Below are 19,533 nucleotides of genomic sequence, written 5' to 3'. Positions count from 1 at the left end.
GGGGGGGTGCTGTAAAATACCGAACAAGTAATAAAAAGGTACAGGTTTCACTGTTAGTTGAAGTGATTCAGTGACAATCTGATCAATCTGATAATATAAATTAATTGATAAAAGACTGAAACGTGGGGATGGGTGGGTGGAGGGGCGCCGTCTTGCGCCTTTCTTACCTTGTATAGTTCAGCCTTATACCTTTAGGGGGCACTATGACATGAATAGGTCGTCTGGTGGCTGGAAAATACATACACTGAAGAAGACAAGCTACTCGCTCTTGGTTTTGCGCATGCGTTACTTCACGCCTGTAGCACTTTAAACCTCCTCCACAGAAGTTGTGTTAAACTCGTCCGCGGTCACTTCTAAGGTAAAGAAACCGTTTCCACTGTTATTAACAGACTTTTGTTCGCCGATGTGTTGAAGTGTTTGAGTTTAGTTAACAAGCTAACCAGCTAAAGCAGCTTGTGTGAAGAGACTAGATAAAAGTAACACCAGGAACGGTCCACGTCTTGAGGTTTGACCCACATGACTTCTGCTTTGATCAGACACAGAGGACATCTGTCTGTTCTCAGATTAACAGGACTCATCTGGGCAAATCTATTCTAAGGCAGCATCTCCCTCCTAACGAGATATTTGATGATTTAAGATTAACAAATCACTTATTGATAAGTTTAGGGCTCCTCTTTTTGTGGACAAAGTAACTAATAAAACACTTGGTATAATTGTATTTTGGTTCTTCCATCCAGAAACCATTAATTATTTATGAAAAATATGTTATAAGGCATTAAATGATAAATATACAAATGGCAATAATTGGGTTGTTTAGATTAAAAGTAACTGATGGCTTCTTCTTCTCAGGTTTCCCTTTCAACTTATGATGAACAAATACACTGAAATATTTCCATACAAAGCACAACAAACAGACGTGTATATGGAGCATTTTATTACAACTCACTCAAAATTCTCATTTATCTTGTTTGTGCCATTGGGATCTCTTGGAAACAATGTTTGAGTTAATGTTGTGATTTGCAGTTTGACCCTTTTAATCTTTTTTGTTTGTTTGTTTTACAATAAAACAGTTGATATTTTTCACTGGATTTGTACTGAACATCTAAAAAAAAAGGCCTAAATGAACTGCTTTAAATACTTTTTACTAATTACTTGTTTGGACCTTGTATTAAAACTGAACTCACTAAATACAGGACTGAATATACATTGGTTGTGTTTGGTCCATTTCATTCAATGTGCCAAAATCTCTTTAAACAGTCTGTTACAATATGTTTGTCTGCAATGGCTTTAGTCTAGTCCAGGGGTCAGCAACCCTGGTCCTAGAGAGCCACTATCCTGCATGTTTTAGATGTTTCCCTCTTCCAGCACACCTGATCGTCGTTATCAGGCTTCTGCAGAGCTTGATGATAGGTTTATCATTTGAATCAGGTGTGTTGGAAGAGGGATACATCGAAAACATGCAGGATAGTAGCTCTCTAGGACCAGGGTTGCTGACCCCTTGTCTAGTCTGTATTCATTGTGGAAGCTATGCAGTTACAGACACATGGCCAATTCCACAGGAGAGTCACTGTACTGATCAGTTTACTCACTCATTTACGTGGGAAGCAGATTACTGGGGATCTTGTATCATGTGTTTAATAAATTGAGGTAGATGTTGCTAATGCAGACCTATACTTGCATTGTCTCCAGCTTTGTTCTTAGCCCTATTGATATTTTTTCCCCTATAGCAACACAATATACATGAAGCTTAACCCTGCTTTGACAGATGCAGCAATTTCTGCATCCCAACTGTCATGTGATTAATCAGATGAGGAAGCCTAATCCAATTAGGACAGTAGTATGCTTGTTAGCACTCCTAAGCTCACAGCTAGGTCAGGGTATTTTTGTGAGTAAGCCCCAGGAAGAGAGAGTGTAAAAGAGGTATGTGAAACATATTTTAGGTAAATAACAATAGTATAATGGACATTTGGATAGCTTTGTTTGGTATTTCTGTCATGAAGTTGATGCAAAGTGGAGCTGTGAACTGTTTAGAGGATCACCACAGAAGTGTAAGTTTTTTTTTTCTTGTCTCAAGGTCATACATCATGCCCATTGTCAAGATTCACGCCCGAGAGATCTTTGATTCTCGTGGAAACCCCACTGTGGAGGTCGACCTCTACACTGACAAAGGTAGGCAGAAATGTATGTGTGTACATTGTGGAGCACTGAAAATGCTAGAAAAGGTACAAAAAGACATATTTGTGTAAATATGAATGAGAGCTGGACAGTCAGCCAGAGCCTGAACAACTATACTATCAGTTGCAATCTAGGTCCAGGGGGTGTGTGCTGACATTTTGGGTTCAGTGATACAGAGGAGAAAGGATTACATGACAATGAAATTTTAGCTGACAATTACTTGCTGTAGAAATAATTGTCATTAATGATATGATCATCTTTAATTTTGTATTACATGCCACTGTTACAGTATAAGTCTAATGATGGTTTATTTATACATATGGTACCTAATGGAGATTAGAGCAATTTATTAGCATTGATTAAAAATATATTTTTTTTGTTTTTTACAGGTGTATAGGGCAGATTTTATATAAGTAACTTAGATGGAGAAATCCAAATTTTGAAATATGTAAATACTGATATGAAAAATGATGTGAAAATACTAATGGAAATATTACTTTTCTGTTCATTTTTATTGAGCAGTGTGTATAAATTGGTGAATGAGACAATTATCACAGTTATCTTTATTTTAATACTATTGTACATTAGTATTTTTAAAGTGGAAAATAAACATTTTACAGAGACCACTGATCTTTTTTCTTTTATAATAAACCAAGAAGACTAGCTGCAGTATTGTCCACAACAATTTCAATACGAAATTTTCACCAAACCGTGCAGCCTTAGTGTGAACTTATTGCCCTTGTGTCTCAACAATTAAATTAATATCTTTATTTTTCATTTTGTCAGGCTTGTTCAGGGCAGCTGTACCCAGTGGGGCATCAACTGGTATCTATGAAGCCTTGGAGCTCAGGGATAATGACAAGTCCCGCTATCTTGGAAAAGGTTTGTCCACACTTATCCTCATAATAAAAGAAATTGTATTGAATGACATATTTTACAAAGCTTTTATTATATATTTAAGGAAAATGTATTTATGAGGAAAAATCCTTTATGTCTCTGTGTCTATTCTCCCTCTTCCTTTTTACCAGATGTGGAAGGGTTAGTGAGTTTCTGTTGTCTGTCCTTTTGTAAATTAAGATTTGCCCAAATAATCATCATTGTTTTTAAACTCATCACTGAATGCTTTCGGCAACCAACCTGACATGATATGCATGGTGAATTGTCTGCAAAGCATGTTTTGTATTCTGTTATTGAAGTGGAACCTGTGGGTTGATAACTAATGAAAGCGCACTGACGTGTTTATCAAATTATCTAAAGAAATAAGAAAAAAATCATTGATACTTTTGCATGGGTGTTGCATTGTGCATTTGGGTAGAGATTTGCATGTCTTATTATAACGTATGGAATTTAATTTTGCAATATTTACCCATATTGTGGAATAATCTTCTTTGTCACAGGAGTTTCACAGGCTGTGGAAAACATCAATTCAATTATTGCACCAGCACTTGTTGGCCAAGTAAGAAGATGCTGTGTTTGTTTATTATTTTTAAACATATTAAACTGTAAAAGATCTTCTGCAGTAACTCTACTGGAACTCATGCAATACACTTTATTGTTCTTTTCTGCCCAGGATATCTCTGTGGTTGAGCAAGAGAGTATTGATCAGATGATGCTCGACCTGGACGGCACAGAAAACAAATGTGAGACTAATGATACTGGTTTTACTCTGTGACATCCATTTATTGTATTTTTTCACACCTGGTTAAGTACTGTCTGTGTAGGTTCTCATTTGCCCAGCTCATAGTTCTTCTTGATGGTCCTTCTCGGTTCAACTGGACAGGTTTAGCTCTTTTGAAAACATTTCGTCTCTCCATTGAAGAACTGAAGAAGTCTCTTGTATGAGAGATTAAACTTTTTCAGAAGAGTTAAACCGGTCCAGTTGAACCAAGAAGAACTACCTGTTTAAGTACCTTTTTTTTAATTTAACCTTTGTTTAACCAGGAGAAAAGACTCGTTGAGGTTAAAAATCTGTTTTACAAGTGTCCTGGCCAAGAAGGCAGCAGCAGAAGTTACAGACAATAGAGATTTCATCCATCTACACTAAAAACATACTTAAACCACATAGTAAACCTCAGTTCAAGTACCATAATGATGGCAGATCTTTAATGCCCTGTATCTTTTCCTCACACTGTTGTAGTAAAAAAAAAAAAAAAAAAAAAAAATTCAATTATTATTAGATAAATGCTTAATGTCATTATTTCCAGTTGGATTTAAAGCAGTGACATCATCTATATGTCATCACTAAAGATTCTTGTTACAGATTAGATTTTGCTTTGTTTAAACAGCCAAACTCGGAGCGAATGCCATTCTTGGAGTGTCGCTGGCTGTTTGCAAAGCTGGTGCTGCTGAGAAAGAAGTCCCTCTGTATCGTCACATTGCTGACCTGGCAGGAAACCCCGAGGTCATTTTACCTGTGCCGGTGAGACTCAATGTGGCAAATGAAATGCATGCGTTTTCTTTCTAATCACACAGTTCACCTACCTGTTTGTCGTGAAGACTCTAATTTGTCTCCCTTCCACCAGGCCTTCAATGTGATCAATGGCGGCTCTCATGCAGGAAACAAACTCGCCATGCAGGAGTTCATGATTCTGCCCGTTGGTGCTAGCACCTTCAAGGAGGCCATGCGTATCGGGGCAGAGGTCTATCACAATCTGAAAGGCGTCATCAAGAAGAAATACGGTCAGGATGCCACCAATGTGGGTGATGAAGGTGGCTTTGCTCCAAACATCCTGGAGAACCAGGAAGGTGTGTATGAGCTATGGTTTATTCAGAGCCACTCCAGTTTGTGCTGTTCAGTGACCAAATGTAGCAGTGAGCCTTTAAGAGTTTTCACACTATTCCTTGATTTGACTTCTTTTTCTTTTTGACGCATCTCTTTTCCAGTGTGCCATAAAGTTTACTACATACAAAAAATTCAAATAATCTCTAATAGGACAACAAAAATATGTTAACCAACAATATTGTGATAGATTTTTCTAAACCATAAAAATACATTTTAATAAGTAAATAAATTTAGACCAAATGACTATTATATTATGCGCTGACATTTTAATCGGCAATAAAAATTGGAATTATAAAAAGTATCAACAAACAAAATATTAATCCATCAGTGCAAACTTAATTTTCATGGAAGGAGAGGTTTTTAATGTTTTAATGACAGCTTTTCCATCTGAGCTGGAATAAGGAAAAGGGACACAATATGCTGTTTACTATATAGGTTTATTTACCAATATGGATAAAAAATATGTTAATACTGAAGTCCAAATAATTATATCAAAAAAATATATTGTGATTTTTTTTTTTTTTTTCTTTAGCTGTCTAAATTTTCAGCTGTAAGACATAAAAGGTTTGTTAGAAGAACACGTTTAGAGCTGACAGACTCACTACATAGAAAGTCACTGTCAACAGACTTAAACCCACTCTAGGTTATCAAAATGAATGCTGCCAACAACCCATGATGCAACATTCTAAATATTCTGTGTTCATCTTTTTAGCCCTGGAGCTCCTGAAGGAGGCCATTTCCAAAGCAGGATACACTGACGAGGTGGTGATCGGCATGGACGTGGCAGCCTCTGAGTTCTACAGGGAGGGAAAATATGACCTGGACTTCAAGTCTCCTGACGACCCAAGCCGTTATATTACCCCCGATGAGCTGGCTGATCTCTACAAGAGCTTTGTCAAGGATTATCCAGGTAACACTCGTGACACTTTGTCTTTTTTACACATTATTTAGCACGAATGGAGCAGAACACGCAATGTGATGGCGCTACAGAAGCCGGCAGACATATTTCATATACTGGTTTAAAATATCAAACCCCTGTTGAACACTTTGAATAATGTCTAAACTTCTAAAATTTACAGGACAAGATATGTACAGCTTGCACCGATGTCTTGATTTTTTTTTTTGTACAATTTTGTAGTTATTTTCTTTATTTTCATGTCATCATCTAACATGCCAAGAGCCTGTAGGCTAAGCTTAGAGTTTTACAGCAGTGAACTTGATTTAAATGAACTGAGATGCAAATAGTTCAGCACGTAACACACCCCACTGGTAAAATTCAGGCAAGACAACTAGATGGATGGATAGATAGGCCTCATCTGTCCTAGATGGTAACAGAAATTCCTCTTTAACATGGTTCATGACATTTAAAAACACACAACGCCACAATACAAACATAATGCTGCCTACTTTGTTCTGTTCAGAGTGGTTTTGCCAATGGAAATGAAGGTGTTCTTGTGGGTGTTTTTTCTTGCTGGGGGGACATTGTATCATTTGCCTGAGGGTAGTTTGAAGTGTATTTGTTATTTTATCAGCCTGGGTGATAATACGGTTGTGGTCACTTCTGCTTTTAGTGGTGAAGAGGTTGTACCAGGATGAAATGTTGCATATGAGATTGGATTCTATGACGAGTTTGTCAACTAGCATTAGAATGTCCTGAGGTGGAAAGTCCTGAATTTCCTTCCTTTTTGTCCAAAGGCAGTGTGATGTATGAAGGACAGGGAGGTGTCACTCTCTGTACCCAAATATTTAAAAGACTGCCTTAAAACTGAGTGGATGGAACAGTGGTGATGTAATGTTAGGTTTGCGTCTACATTGCAGCTCTTATTTATTTATTTATTTATTTATTTATCTATTTATTTATTTATGAGACATTTAACTCTTTAACATTTAACTCTTAAATGAACTCTGCTCAATACGACTGAAACAGCTGCACTCAGACATTGTGGATGACCTCTCAAGTCATCACACATCACTACTCAAGCACAGAAATCATGAAAAAAAAAAAGAGGTCATTGTTTATCAAGTACAGATAATGTCTTATGGAAAAAAAAAATCTGTTTAGGATAGATATGGAATAACATTTGAATATCAACTTGAATGTTTGATGTGAAGCTGTACTGATGATCACATTCATCACTCATTTTGTGAATCACAGTGGTATCCATCGAAGATCCCTTCGATCAGGACGACTGGGCAGCTTGGACCAACTTCACCGAAACCACAGAGATCCAGGTTGTTGGAGACGATCTCACAGTGACGAACCCCAATCGTATCTGCAAGGCTGTGGAGGAGAAGGCCTGCAACTGCCTGCTGCTTAAAGTCAATCAGATTGGCACCGTTACCGAGTCCATGAAGGCGTAAGTCAATAGGTTTACAGATGATAGCGTTACTGTCGAGTCAGAAGTTGACTTCTTCTGAAGCTGATCCTCATTCCCTATTATTTTTTTCAGGTGTAAAATGGCCCAGGAGAGCGGCTGGGGTGTGATGGTCAGCCATCGTTCTGGTGAAACTGAGGACACCTTCATAGCAGATTTGGTGGTCGGCTTATGCACTGGACAGGTATATTCTGATATTTAGGCTAAAAAGGAGAATTCATAGCTTAAAATTTAACATTTTTACTTATGTACAGATATATTCCCTGGATGAACAACATGACATCCTTTACTCAGGCACAATTTCTTTGAAATAAAAAACATTAAATCAATATGACAGCTATCACAGTGGTTCAACTTGAACAGTGACTAACAAATACACTGAAATACCTTTTTGCTGGAGTCACTGTATACACCATAACTGTCACATTCTTTCAGATCAAGACTGGAGCCCCCTGTCGCTCTGAGCGTTTGGCCAAATACAACCAGATTCTTAGGTAAGTCTATCAAAGTCCACAGAGTAAATACTTGGAGAGAAGCCACAAATCAGCGGAGAATATTGCACAGTATACAGGAACATAGACAAAATCACTGAATGTGAAAATTCCTGCCACGTAATTTTGCTCAGGTTGAATAATGTCATCATCATCACTTAAAAATGATTACACAAGAGAAAAAATATGACTTAACACTGAATCTCTTTTCTGTAGAATTGAGGAGGAGTTGGGAGACAAAGCTCTCTTCGCTGGAAAGAACTTCAGAAAACCATTAATATAATAAATGGGTGAAAACATTTGCTTCACAGACAAACTGATTCATTCACACCAACACATCATAACCCATGGGATAGTAACAGAAACACATACAGAGCAGTAATCATTAATCTAGACCTACTCTTGTACTGAATATTTCAATGAGTCAAGTCTTCTGTGTTTTAATGCGGAGTAAATAATAGGCCTGAATGTAACTTTAGTAATATTTGTGTAAAGCACTGAAACTGTAAACACAAAAGCTGCACTTGGAGACAAAATTAATAAAATACAACTCATGAACTGTTATATTGTGTTTGTGTTGTTTTTATTCCGTTCTGCAATCATCTGTGTGTGCGATAAACGTGTGGAGCTAGAATTTGTCACAAATAATTAGCAACAACTGATGGAAATAAATGTACAGCATAATGAATAAATGTTTTTATTGGTTTACAAATTTTGAACTCTACCCTGGTCTAATATTTAACATAAACAGAAAAAGTATTAATGATGTGAAAATCCACATAGAAAGTGAAGAAAACCATTTTAACCCATAAAGAGCCAAACATCCACCAAAACCATCCACTGATATAACATGTTTAATCCCTGTTGACCCTGTTGAATCCTATCAATCCATGTAAATAATTTGTATAAAATACAGTTATTCATCTTTTCATGGTCATCAGATATGACCTATTTGGACGTTCAGAGGCTCCGTAGTTATGGTGCGAACACTGTCATCACAAAATTGATTGACCAGTAAAACCCATGGAGTTGGATCAATGACGGTGGATGGACACACTGGGTTTATGTTCAGTTAATGAGATTGGACCAAAAAAAAGACACTTTTTCTTCAGTTTTCTCTGTTCCCGATATAATAACCCTCAACGTTATTCTGAGCTTTTATGAACATCTACATGATCAGTGAATTAAATACAAGAAAATCCAGGATTTACACTGAAAAAACACAAAATAAAGAAGATAATACTACAATAAATGTTGATAAATCACTTAAGAAAGATTAACTAAAGAAGAAACAATCATTTGGGAAGTGCCACAAATGTAGCGCTGGGTCTTCATGGGTTAAGTTATTGTATTTTATTAATGAAACCCTCTTAATTCTGTGTAAATTTGCTTTAGGCAATCTGTTTCCATATTAGATTATCATGCTTCAAAGACATTTCTCACTATTTTGTCTGTCATTATGAGCATAGTTTCAACACATTTCTTACTAAAATTCACAGCAAACTGTAGTTTTGAATAGATTTCTCCATTAATGACATTTTACTTATGATGAAGAAAATGTAGAGAATGTATATAATTATAGATCTGAGCCCAAATCAGGGTTTTAGGTTCAGATATGTATTATTAACCACTGTACAGAAAACTTCAGTCATTAATGCGGGGAATCCAGTTGTTTTTCATAGTGGGGCTTTGACACATATGCACTGATAATATGTAGTTTAAATATGGATATATGAATATATTATTACTATATAGGACAATATCGAATATGATATGTATTTATATTATGTATGTACATGTGTTTTTGTTTGTTTTGTTTTTATTCTTTTTAGTTTTTATTAAAAGCTGGTATTAATATCTGGTTGGAAAAGTTGTAAATGGGTATTATCATATTAGTGTGCATAGGTAAAAGGATGTGTGATATTGTTATATTATTATTATTATTATTATTATAATATTCATACAAAATAATAATTGCTATATAATGATCAGAAGGAATAGAAATTGGGGGTAGGAGTACATAAGTTTTTACTTCTTCCTGCCCCTTTTCGAACATGTATAATTTCATTTCATTTGTTTTATTATTATTATTATTATTATTATTATTATTATTATTATTATTATATTTTCATTTATTTATTTATTTATTTATTTTACGATTATTATTTATTTATTTTGTTGTTTGTTTGCTTATCAATCATTTATGTACCAGTACTTATATTTTGTTGGTTGATTTTTGTTTTGATTTCACTGTCTACATGTTCGAAATAAAGATTTCATTCATTCATTCATTCATTAATAAAGAACAATTATTGGTTGCAAGGTTCTGAAAAATATTTGGTTCATCTCAACATTTACATACAATCCTTTATCATTCTAATAATTTCAATATTAAAATAACTCCCGTGATTATTTTTATTTATTTATTTCTATGCAAGAACCCAAATGGCGATAAAATAAATGAGCTGATTTGTAAACTGCAGCCGCGGGGCGTCTTCTCCACAAACAATGACAGAGATGTGTGCAAAAAATTCAATCACAGTTCCTGACTTGTACCTGGGCGTTATTGTGAGATGAGCTGCACACTCGTAAACATTTACAGAGATTTGAAGGCTTGTGTTTGGGTGTTAAAATGACGCCTGGTGGTAATGGTGTGGCTTACATAATCATGTTTAATCGCCACTGTGTGCTATGTTGTTTGATTCATGGATGCCTGTGCAGCAGCTGATGAGCAGACCCACTGGCTGCTGCTGATCCGCGGCACATGCTCAGTAATGTACACCCAGACAACTTTGAAGGCTTAGCTGTGGCTGCCGCTGAGGTCATTGCGCTGAAAAAATAGACTGACTCCCTCCACTACACCGCCTCCATTTTGAATAGCCATGTAATAGGGGATTCGCATAGTTTGTGTGAGTATCGCCCACTGCGCTGCGTAGTGTCAACAAGCCACATCCAAACATCCTTCGACATGGACGACCTGTTCAGTCCGCGGAGGTAACTTAATAACTTACCGTGTGCTTTTATATTTCACTCGCATTGTATTGCATGTGTGTTAATGTTTTGTCGCGGCACTTTGAGGAGCGTTTATATGAAATAGTCGGAGTGTCAGTGGTCACGAAGTTCGTGTCTGGCTAACAAGCTAGCCAAATAACACCGTAGCGTTATGTTACTGTCTCGTTAGCAGCTAGCGAGCTGTTGTTGTCAAAAATGTTTTTGTGGTAATTTTAGTGCAACAAACATTTACTTCTGCAGTATTCATTTGAAACGATGTCAATACATTAGCTATGCACCATTGGTTTTAACTAAGCGGGTTCAGTAGATGGGGTGTGCAATTGCCTTTGGGCTTGACCTGCATATTTACATGATCGCATTTGTGCAGCTAGCTATGTTATGTCAACGACATATTGTGAAAGCTAACAGACATTTGCGGTGGATTGCATGGTTTAGTTCATGTTAACTGAGTGGCGGACTCGACCAGCTACTGTCAACCTGTTCGGTTTTAAAAGTAGCACACACTGTTCTCGTAATGGTGACCGTAAAAATTAGCAGCTCATGTGTGATTGATTGACAGTCTTTTGCGGTAGCTAGCGTCGGATTTCATTCATGTAATATAAGGAAACGTCGCAGGTCACAGCTGAGATTGGTTCCTAGTGATGGAGGGGCGGGATGTTATTCTGCTACTGAAACCACTCTTCAGTGGGAGGGAAGCTGTTTCCAGCACAGCCAGATAAGCCACATATTGATTAAACGTCTGTGTGCATACTGTACAGCTTTAATTACCCGATAATAAACAGTTAATATGTCATAGACGCACTGGAGCTGACAGATAAGATAGGTTTAGTTCTGTATTCGATTTTAATCGTTCAAAGTCAAAATGATGGAGCTGAAAATAAAATATTGAAGTGGATTTTTTTTTTCTTTTCTCTTTTTTGCCCCCAGGAGCTTGAACAGCACACAGGGCGAGATAAGAGTGGGACCAAGTCATCAGGTAAACTCAGATAACCTGAAAATCTTATCATTATCATTATATTCTTATCATTTAAAATGTACTGAAAATTAACTGCAAACAGAAAGCAACATGCATGTTAATTTTCAGTAGGTAACTGATTTATCAGGTACAGATATAGTCAGCTGAATTAGTCCACATTGTTTTACTTTTGTCACACACTATTTTTATATTGCCTTCAAAAGTAATAAATTATTATAAAAACCTCTCTCTCATGAAGAGCTTTATTTATTAAGTTTAAGTTAGTTGAAATCTAACTAATATACTTGGTGTTTTCCACTGTCTTTTGATTTAGACTTCATATACTTGTATTATATTTAATGAGTTTTGTTGACCGTTGCTTTTCCTTTGGTTTCTTTCCAGGCCAAGCTTCCTGAATTGCAGCCACGGCCTGCTCCTAGTTTACAGACTCAGACGGAGAATGAGGATTTGATGTGGACGCCTGGAGTCAATGACTGCGACCTTCTCATGTACCTCAGAGCTGCCAGGTCAGTGTCTGCACTTACTGCTTACAATTACACAGACTAAGGTAAACAAAGCGTGCCTTGTGTGTTCTCTGAGTTTCTTGCATTAGGTTACTGAATATCTGTGCCATAAATATAATTTGTTTTTATTCAAGGAGCATGGCAGCATTCGCAGGGATGTGTGATGGTGGATCCACAGAGGATGGATGTTTAGCAGCTTCTCGTGATGATACCACACTCAATGCACTGAACATGGTGCGGTGCATGCTTTGCATTAATTTCCTATTTAATTCAGTGTATTCAGAGAACAATATAATATAGTAGAGATTTTCAATTGTTTATGCTTTTACCCCAATGCAGCTCCATGCAAGTCATTATGATGCAGCAAAAGCGCTCCAGCGGCTGGTGAAAAAGCCTCTGCCGAAGCTTATTGAGAAGTGCTGGTCAGAGGATGATGTGGTGAGATGACTTTTACTGGAAACACAGTAAATAGCAATGCTTGCACAGGTAGATAAAACCCTTGAGAATTGTATAGAGCAGTTCAGGGAAACTCATTGTCATATTATATTTTAATTAAAATGTCTATATGCAGTGTTTTGAGCAGTAGTGAAGACTTAATTATACTCATTATTATGTATTTTAGATGCTGCTGTATGTCTTACCATTATTAGTCTTTGAGCCTTTTTGGTTTACAGTTCATAATTTGATCCACTCCCTTTCATCACTCTTTCTTCTCTTTACAGAAACGCTTCATCAAAGGCCTGAGGCAATATGGGAAGAATTTCTTCCGCATTCGAAAAGACTTTCTGCCCAGCAAAAAGACTGTAATTGAAAACTCTACTTTTGTGGACAGTTTGTAATGCTTGATAATGATTTGTTTCATTAGAAATACGATACCTTGTGTTATTTTCTAACAATTAATGTTGTCATTATGATCAGGGGGAGCTGATCACTTTCTACTATCACTGGAAGAAAACTCCTGAGGCTGCAGGAACTAGAGCTTATAGACAGCAACGTCGTCAGCCGTCCTCCCGTAAAGCAAAGACTCGCTCTGCTGCTGCTCCTGTCAACACCCCTTCACGAAATTATTCAAGTGAGCACTGCCTAGTGTTGCCATCTCTCTTTACCCAATTCATACCCATGAATGAAGTTCTGTAGTTTTGAGTCACACTGTAGTTAAATGTAGGCCAATCTATTCATTTACAGTGGATGCAAGTTCTGCCAGCGAGGATGATCTTGACAGTGAAGACAGTGAACAGGACGTCAAGAGCTGCAGCCACTGTGGTACAACAAGTATGTACAAGTGTTTATGTTCTGCTTAGTAGAGTACATTAATATATGCGCTGAAGATATGAAAGGCTGTAAACCCTGAGAAAATCTTTTTACAAACAGATATTGGAAACCATTCCCTAAGTGATTTTTTTTTCTTAACAGGCTCTAAGGATTGGCACCAGGGAAGGAGAGACAACCCCGTGCTGTGTACACGTTGTCGCACATACGAAAACAAGCATGGCTGCCTTCCCCCATCTCAGAAATCTTCAGGCACTCTGTTCATGTTTAAACCTGTTAAGGAAGAAGAAGAAGTGAACAGCAAGCATGGCATGAGGACACGACGAAGCAGAGCACCTGTAAGCCTGAGCCTGCTGTTTTCTGTGTTTACAGCAAAATGTTGCACGATGGCTTTTTGTAATACCAACATAATTTACACCGGAAGTTGAATTCTTTTTTCTGGGTTATTGACTTTGAAAATTCTAAAATGGGAGTAAAAATGTCATCTGTATGGTTTTATAGCAACTGTCATCTTTAAGAAGTGGTCACAGGAGGCTAACGGGCTCCCCTACAAGTGAGGATCAGCACACTGGAAGTCAGACTTCCCCAAGTGGAACATCTCACAGTTCAAGAGGGTCTTCCACAGACAATAAGAATGACTCCACTAAGAAGACAAACAAGGTAAATATAATACACATGTTGGTTGTTCCTATATTTTTAATTACTACACCAAACTGAAGATGCTGTCAAATAATTGCAGTAAATAAAATTTGTAATGTATGTCCATTTAAGCTGACTGTGGTGATCATCAATATATTTGTCACTATTTGACACTGAGTGGAGTGATAATGGAGTGTTGCTATGGAGCATGTTTAACAGCCCAGACTATCAGAGTGATCTTTCTATGTTAGTCTTCCTCTTTTGCAGAATAATAAACATCACTGTGTAAATATTGCTTCATGTCCACAGAAAATCAAAGAGGAGGTAGCATCACCAAAGACAACAAAACGTGTGAGAGAGAGTCCAGCCCAGGAGCCTGAAGAGCCTGAAAAAGTTACGCCTAAAAGGCCAAAGACACAGGTATGGTTACGTAGACTATAAGAATCTGTTGTTCTGTGTACGAAACAGACAGAAAGCATCTTTTTTTGTCATCAAATTGCGGTAAAAAAAATTTGTCCAGGAGATGTCTTATTGAAGGCTTATTCTACATATCGTCAGCTGAGTACAAAATACGGGCAGACAGTTACTCAGAATATTATTTAAATTGTGATGTGGTCAAATCAATATACAGAGGAACTTCAATTTTTTGATAGACCCAACAAAGGAGTGATGTATTGTGGTACTGCAAAAATGCCCCAGCCAACAAATAATATTCTTCACATCCTTATTTGCTTATCATTAGGCAGTTGTACAGAAAGAAATTAAAGGTCCATTTCCAGCCAGTTTAGGGAGATGATGACCAAGGTTTGTTTGTCTTTCAGGAACCTCAGGGCTCTCGGTCGGAGGGTGAGGCTGAGGTTGAGGAGGAAAGCTCCTCAGAAAGCCGCAGTGCTCAGGATGATGGCAGTAGTGACACCAAAGATATTGATCAGGATAACCGCAGCTCTTCTCCCAGCATTCCCAGCCCTCAACAGGGCAACGAAAGCGACTCCGACTCATCTGCTCAGCCAAACGGCGCTCCATCAGAGCCGGCTGCGCCCACAGCAGCCCCGGCTGACACATCAGTTACACATGCCCTTCCATTTCAGAGCCCTCCTGTCATTCCTCCGCCACCCCAAAGCACCCCCACTGCTGAATCTGCTCGCAGCCCCCCTCCTCCCTCTCCAGAACCTCCTCAGACTGCTGCTGGTCCATCAGCCCCGACAGAGAGCCCAAACAGCCAACCACAACCCCCCACTCACCCTCTGCCTGCTTCAAGTCCACTGGGTCAGGACTCTTCCCTTTCACCAACATTTCAGGTTCCACCTGCTGTCAGTTCTGTGGGTGCACAGCCTCTGCAGCCCCCTCAGGCTTCCCAGCGACCTTCACTCTTTTTCAGGGAGTCACAGCACCCTCAGAGTCCTCTATCTGGCCCCCAAATCAAGCCTCCTCCTACCACCCCAATTCCACCTTCACACAAACAGATGTCACACCAGCCTGCTGCACCTTTCCCCCAGATGCCCTCCAATCTCCCCCCTCCACCTGCACTAAAACCCCTCAATTCTCTGCCAAACCAGCATCCCCCAGGTGCGCCCCCTCCCCCTCTTCAACTCATGCCACAGCCTTTGCCAACCCAGCTTCCAGTAATCTCTCAGGTGCAGACCCACCCTGGAAAAAGCACGAGTTCTTCTCACCCACCTGGAGCAGCCTCTCACTCACTCACCTCTGTAACATCATCTACTATTGGTCCTATCCCGAGCCTCCAGCCGTCCTTCCCACCTCTGCCTCTGAGACCCTCATCAAACACCACAGCAGGAGGATCACAGATTCAGATCAAAGAAGAGCCTCTGGATGAAGTGGAAGAAGCTGAGAGCCCACCTCCTCCACCTAGAAGCCCCTCACCAGAGCCCACTGTCATAAACATGGCAAGCCATGCCAGCCAGTCTGCACGGTATGACATAATGATATGTCTTAACTTGAGAAGACACAAGAGTTAAGTCATGCAAAGTCAGGAGGTTTTGACCATTATTCTACTATTTAAGAGCAGCTACAGCAAAGTATCAGAATAGAAATCTTGATTGGTATTTTTATGATTGTTTAGAATGAGAACAAATCAATAATTAATAATTTACTATAACGTTTATGAACAACCAAGTATACTAAGCTTTCAACTTACATAAAGTTAGAAGTGCGCTTTAAGGAGAAAAAAATACTTGAAAGTGTTCTTTAGTTTTAAGAACATATAATGAGAACAAAGCGAAGACAAGATAGACTATGCTGTCTGAAATATCACTTGAATACGACTGAAAGAAATTAATGTACAAAATGTCTGCATCTTATAGATTATTTTCCAGGTTGTTTAAAAAAAGGAGAAAAAAAACATCCAGCTGGCTTCAAATTTAAAAAAAAGTACACATTTATCACGTAAAATGCACCTTAATCTTTCAATCATGTTTACATTTTGTGGAAATTAATTTGCCAATTAATTCTTTATCATGTACTTCTATTTTTTCAGATTCATTAAACACTTGGATCGCGGTTACAACTCTTGTGCGAGAACAGACCTCTTCTTCACACCACTTTCATCCTCAAAGCTGGCTAAGAAAAGGGAGGAGGCTGTGGAGAGATCCCGGAGAGAAGCAGAGCTCAGTGCTCGACAAGAACGAGAGAGGGAGAAGGACCGAGAGCGAGAAAGAGAAAGGGAGGCAGACAGAAGTGCTGTGAGTGTCACTTTCTTTCGTGAGTTTTTCAAAACATTTTGTGAAAAAACAGTAATCTTAAACACACTTTGTTTGCTTACAGAAAGCCTCCAGCTCTTCTCACGACAGCAGAATAAGTGAAGCCCAGATGACCAGCCATGTTCGTCCTTCGTTTGAACAGCCCCCCACCACTGTAGCAGCCGTTCCCCCCTACATCGGCCCCGATACTCCCGCTTTGCGCACTCTAAGTGAATATGCCCGACCCCACGTCATGTCACCCTCTAACCGCAACCACCCTTTCTACGTGTCTTTGAGCCCCGGAGACCCCCTGCTGGCCTACCATATGCCAGGCCTGTACAGTGCTGAACCCAGCCTTCGAGAGCGTGAACTGAGAAACCTGAGAGAGAGGGAGCTCCGAGAAAGGATGAAGCCTGGCTTTGAGGTCAAGGCCCCAGACCTGGAAACTTTGCATCCCTCAGCCAACCCCATGGAGCACTTTGTCAGACACGGTCCACTGGCTCTCCCACATATTCCTGGGCCTCCACACCCCTTCGCACCCTTCCATCCTGGACTGAACCATCTGGAACGGGAGAGGATGGCACTGGCAGGACCTCAACTGCGTCCAGAGCTGACTTACGCTGAGCGTCTCACTGCTGAGCGGCTTCACGCTGAGAGGATGGCCTCTGTGGCAACTGACCCTGCTGCCAGGCTACAGATGCTTAATGTGACGCCACATCATCACCAGCACTCGCACATTCATTCTCACCTCCACCTGCACCAGCAGGATCCCCTCAGTCAGGGTGAGAGTGGCATTTGTATATTTTGAGAAGCAAATTAAGCAGCGGTGATGTAAAGTTTATATATTGTCATTTCTTTGGCTTCAGGCTCAAGCCCTCATCCTCTAGTGGACCCCATGGCAACAGGACCGCGTTTGGCCCGATTTCCCTTCCCTGGTGGACCAATTCCCAACCCTTTGCTCAGTGAGCTGCCTCATGATCATGAGATGCTCCGCCACCCATTGTTTGGTACGAAGGCTTTCACTCTCCTTAAAATTATATTTTGGTTGTTATATTATTTTAATGTGACAATTGTTATTTTCTTCAATTATATAATGATTAAAAATTGTTGTTTGTTACAAGTATTTGCTTTAGCTAATAGAAAGCAGTGAACACATACAAATGCCTGCACGCGATCAGGATGGTACCACCTCTGCCTCAGTAGCAGCCTATGGCTCGAGTCCAGCTCATCCAGTTTTGCCTCTTTATATTTTTGCTTTATGCAGGAGCCGCATATCCTCGAGAGCTGCAGGGTCCCATTCCTCAGATGTCTGCTGCACACCAGCTCCAGGCCATGCATGCTCAGTCTGCAGAGTTGCAGAGGATGGCTATGGAGCAACAGTGGCTGCATGGGCATCACCTGCATGGAGGCCCTTTGCCCAGTCAGGAAGATTATTACAGGTGAACCTCTTGTAGATGGAAATTATTGAAATTTTGATTAAAGTTATCAGCTAATATGAAATACAGTTTTCATTTGCAAACTCATTTTTGTGTATTCTTTTTCACAGCCGTCTGAAAAAAGAAGGTGACAAGCCATCTTGAGTCCCAGGTGGTGCATGCCCTAAAGCCCTATACTTATACCCAATAGAATACTGTGTACCTTTGAGACTGTAAGAGAATACGTATGTGTGTCAATTTCATTTTGTTTTAATATATTTTAGAAGAAATCTTTGTGGATCTTTATGTGCATTCCTTGTTCAGCACTTAATGGGACTGTCAAAGTCTGTCTGAGATTTTCATATCACTTGAGACTTTATACTAGTTTTATTATCAAAATAAACATCTCACCTATTTGAGTGAGACTTAACGTGACAGTGATTTTCTCTAATAAACTGTTTCATATACAGTGATATAAATTTGCTAAACTACTTATAAAGGATATGAAAACAGACTGACTTTGGTGTTAACTTTAAATATCTATGGTTTCTAAATGATTTCCTTGTACAGAATGACATTTAAATCAGTGTTTGGATGATTGTAATGGACCTAGCATGACTCAGTCTTCTGTTTTCACTAAACTAGAGTAGCAAGTTGCATTGTTGTTTAGACTCTGAAAGCATAGTAGAAGTTGGTTTACTCTAAATCTGCTAAATATTTGTCTAAATCCTGAAGTTTTATATATCAAGATATCTTTTCACATTATAGCCGAAACTTTTATCCCTCGTTTTTGAGATTGTAAATATTACATGTTCACGATATTCTATCTGAATGATTTAGCAGTAGAAGTGAACACTTGACCCCTTGATTCAGCACGATAACATTAAATCATAAGCTATAACAACATATAGTATTATAAGTTGAGGTAATTATTGATTGGTCAGAGAAACTTGTATTAGGACAGTGTATTTACATCATTTTGAAACAACAGAATTGGAGAGAAATTAAATCTTTGGATTTTAATGGAATTTTTAAAAGAACTGCCTCTAAATTCAATATTTATGTGACATAATATGAAAATGTATCCATTGCGTATTTATTTCAATAAATACTTCTGCAATGACATGTTATTCCCTTTGCACTCTGAATTGTGGGTGAAAGAAGCCATGACATGAGAGTATTTAGGGTTTTATTTTTCCA

The 19,533-nt window shown here is 38.7% G+C and overlaps 2 protein-coding genes across 3 annotated transcripts; both read left to right on the top strand.

Moving 5' to 3' along the window:
• The first annotated feature begins 260 nt into the window (after window positions 1–260).
• eno1b (enolase 1b, (alpha)) lies at window positions 261–8,387 on the top strand. Of its 2 annotated transcripts, none has more exons than XM_030134435.1 (12): window positions 261–358; window positions 2,075–2,169; window positions 2,962–3,057; window positions 3,573–3,631; window positions 3,746–3,815; window positions 4,461–4,594; window positions 4,698–4,920; window positions 5,670–5,867; window positions 7,113–7,314; window positions 7,408–7,516; window positions 7,768–7,826; window positions 8,040–8,387. In XM_030134435.1, exons 2-12 carry the CDS (start codon window positions 2,085–2,087, stop codon window positions 8,104–8,106), a joined length of 1,302 nt encoding a protein of 433 aa, XP_029990295.1. In that variant the 5' UTR covers window positions 261–358; window positions 2,075–2,084; the 3' UTR covers window positions 8,107–8,387. The 2 variants fall into 2 exon arrangements, with proteins under 2 accessions (XP_029990295.1, XP_029990294.1); XM_030134434.1 differs by lacking the exon at window positions 261–358 and adding an exon at window positions 1,797–1,920.
• A 2,228-nt stretch (window positions 8,388–10,615) lies between these two features.
• Window positions 10,616–19,458, top strand: rereb (arginine-glutamic acid dipeptide (RE) repeats b). The gene is made up of 17 exons (XM_030134039.1): window positions 10,616–10,817; window positions 11,763–11,811; window positions 12,193–12,317; window positions 12,449–12,548; window positions 12,654–12,752; window positions 13,037–13,117; window positions 13,233–13,386; window positions 13,500–13,586; window positions 13,728–13,921; window positions 14,085–14,243; window positions 14,532–14,642; window positions 15,044–16,152; window positions 16,717–16,921; window positions 17,004–17,700; window positions 17,785–17,925; window positions 18,183–18,357; window positions 18,465–19,458. Exons 1-17 carry the CDS (start codon window positions 10,792–10,794, stop codon window positions 18,496–18,498), a joined length of 3,546 nt encoding a protein of 1,181 aa, XP_029989899.1. The 5' UTR covers window positions 10,616–10,791; the 3' UTR covers window positions 18,499–19,458.
• Window positions 19,459–19,533: the final 75 nt, after the last annotated feature.

This window comes from Sphaeramia orbicularis, chromosome 5 (assembly GCF_902148855.1).
Source record: "Sphaeramia orbicularis chromosome 5, fSphaOr1.1, whole genome shotgun sequence".
Taxonomy (NCBI): Eukaryota; Metazoa; Chordata; class Actinopteri; order Kurtiformes; family Apogonidae; genus Sphaeramia; species Sphaeramia orbicularis.
Note: the sequence above shows the minus strand (reverse complement) of the source record. Positions and strands in the feature narration are given on the sequence as shown.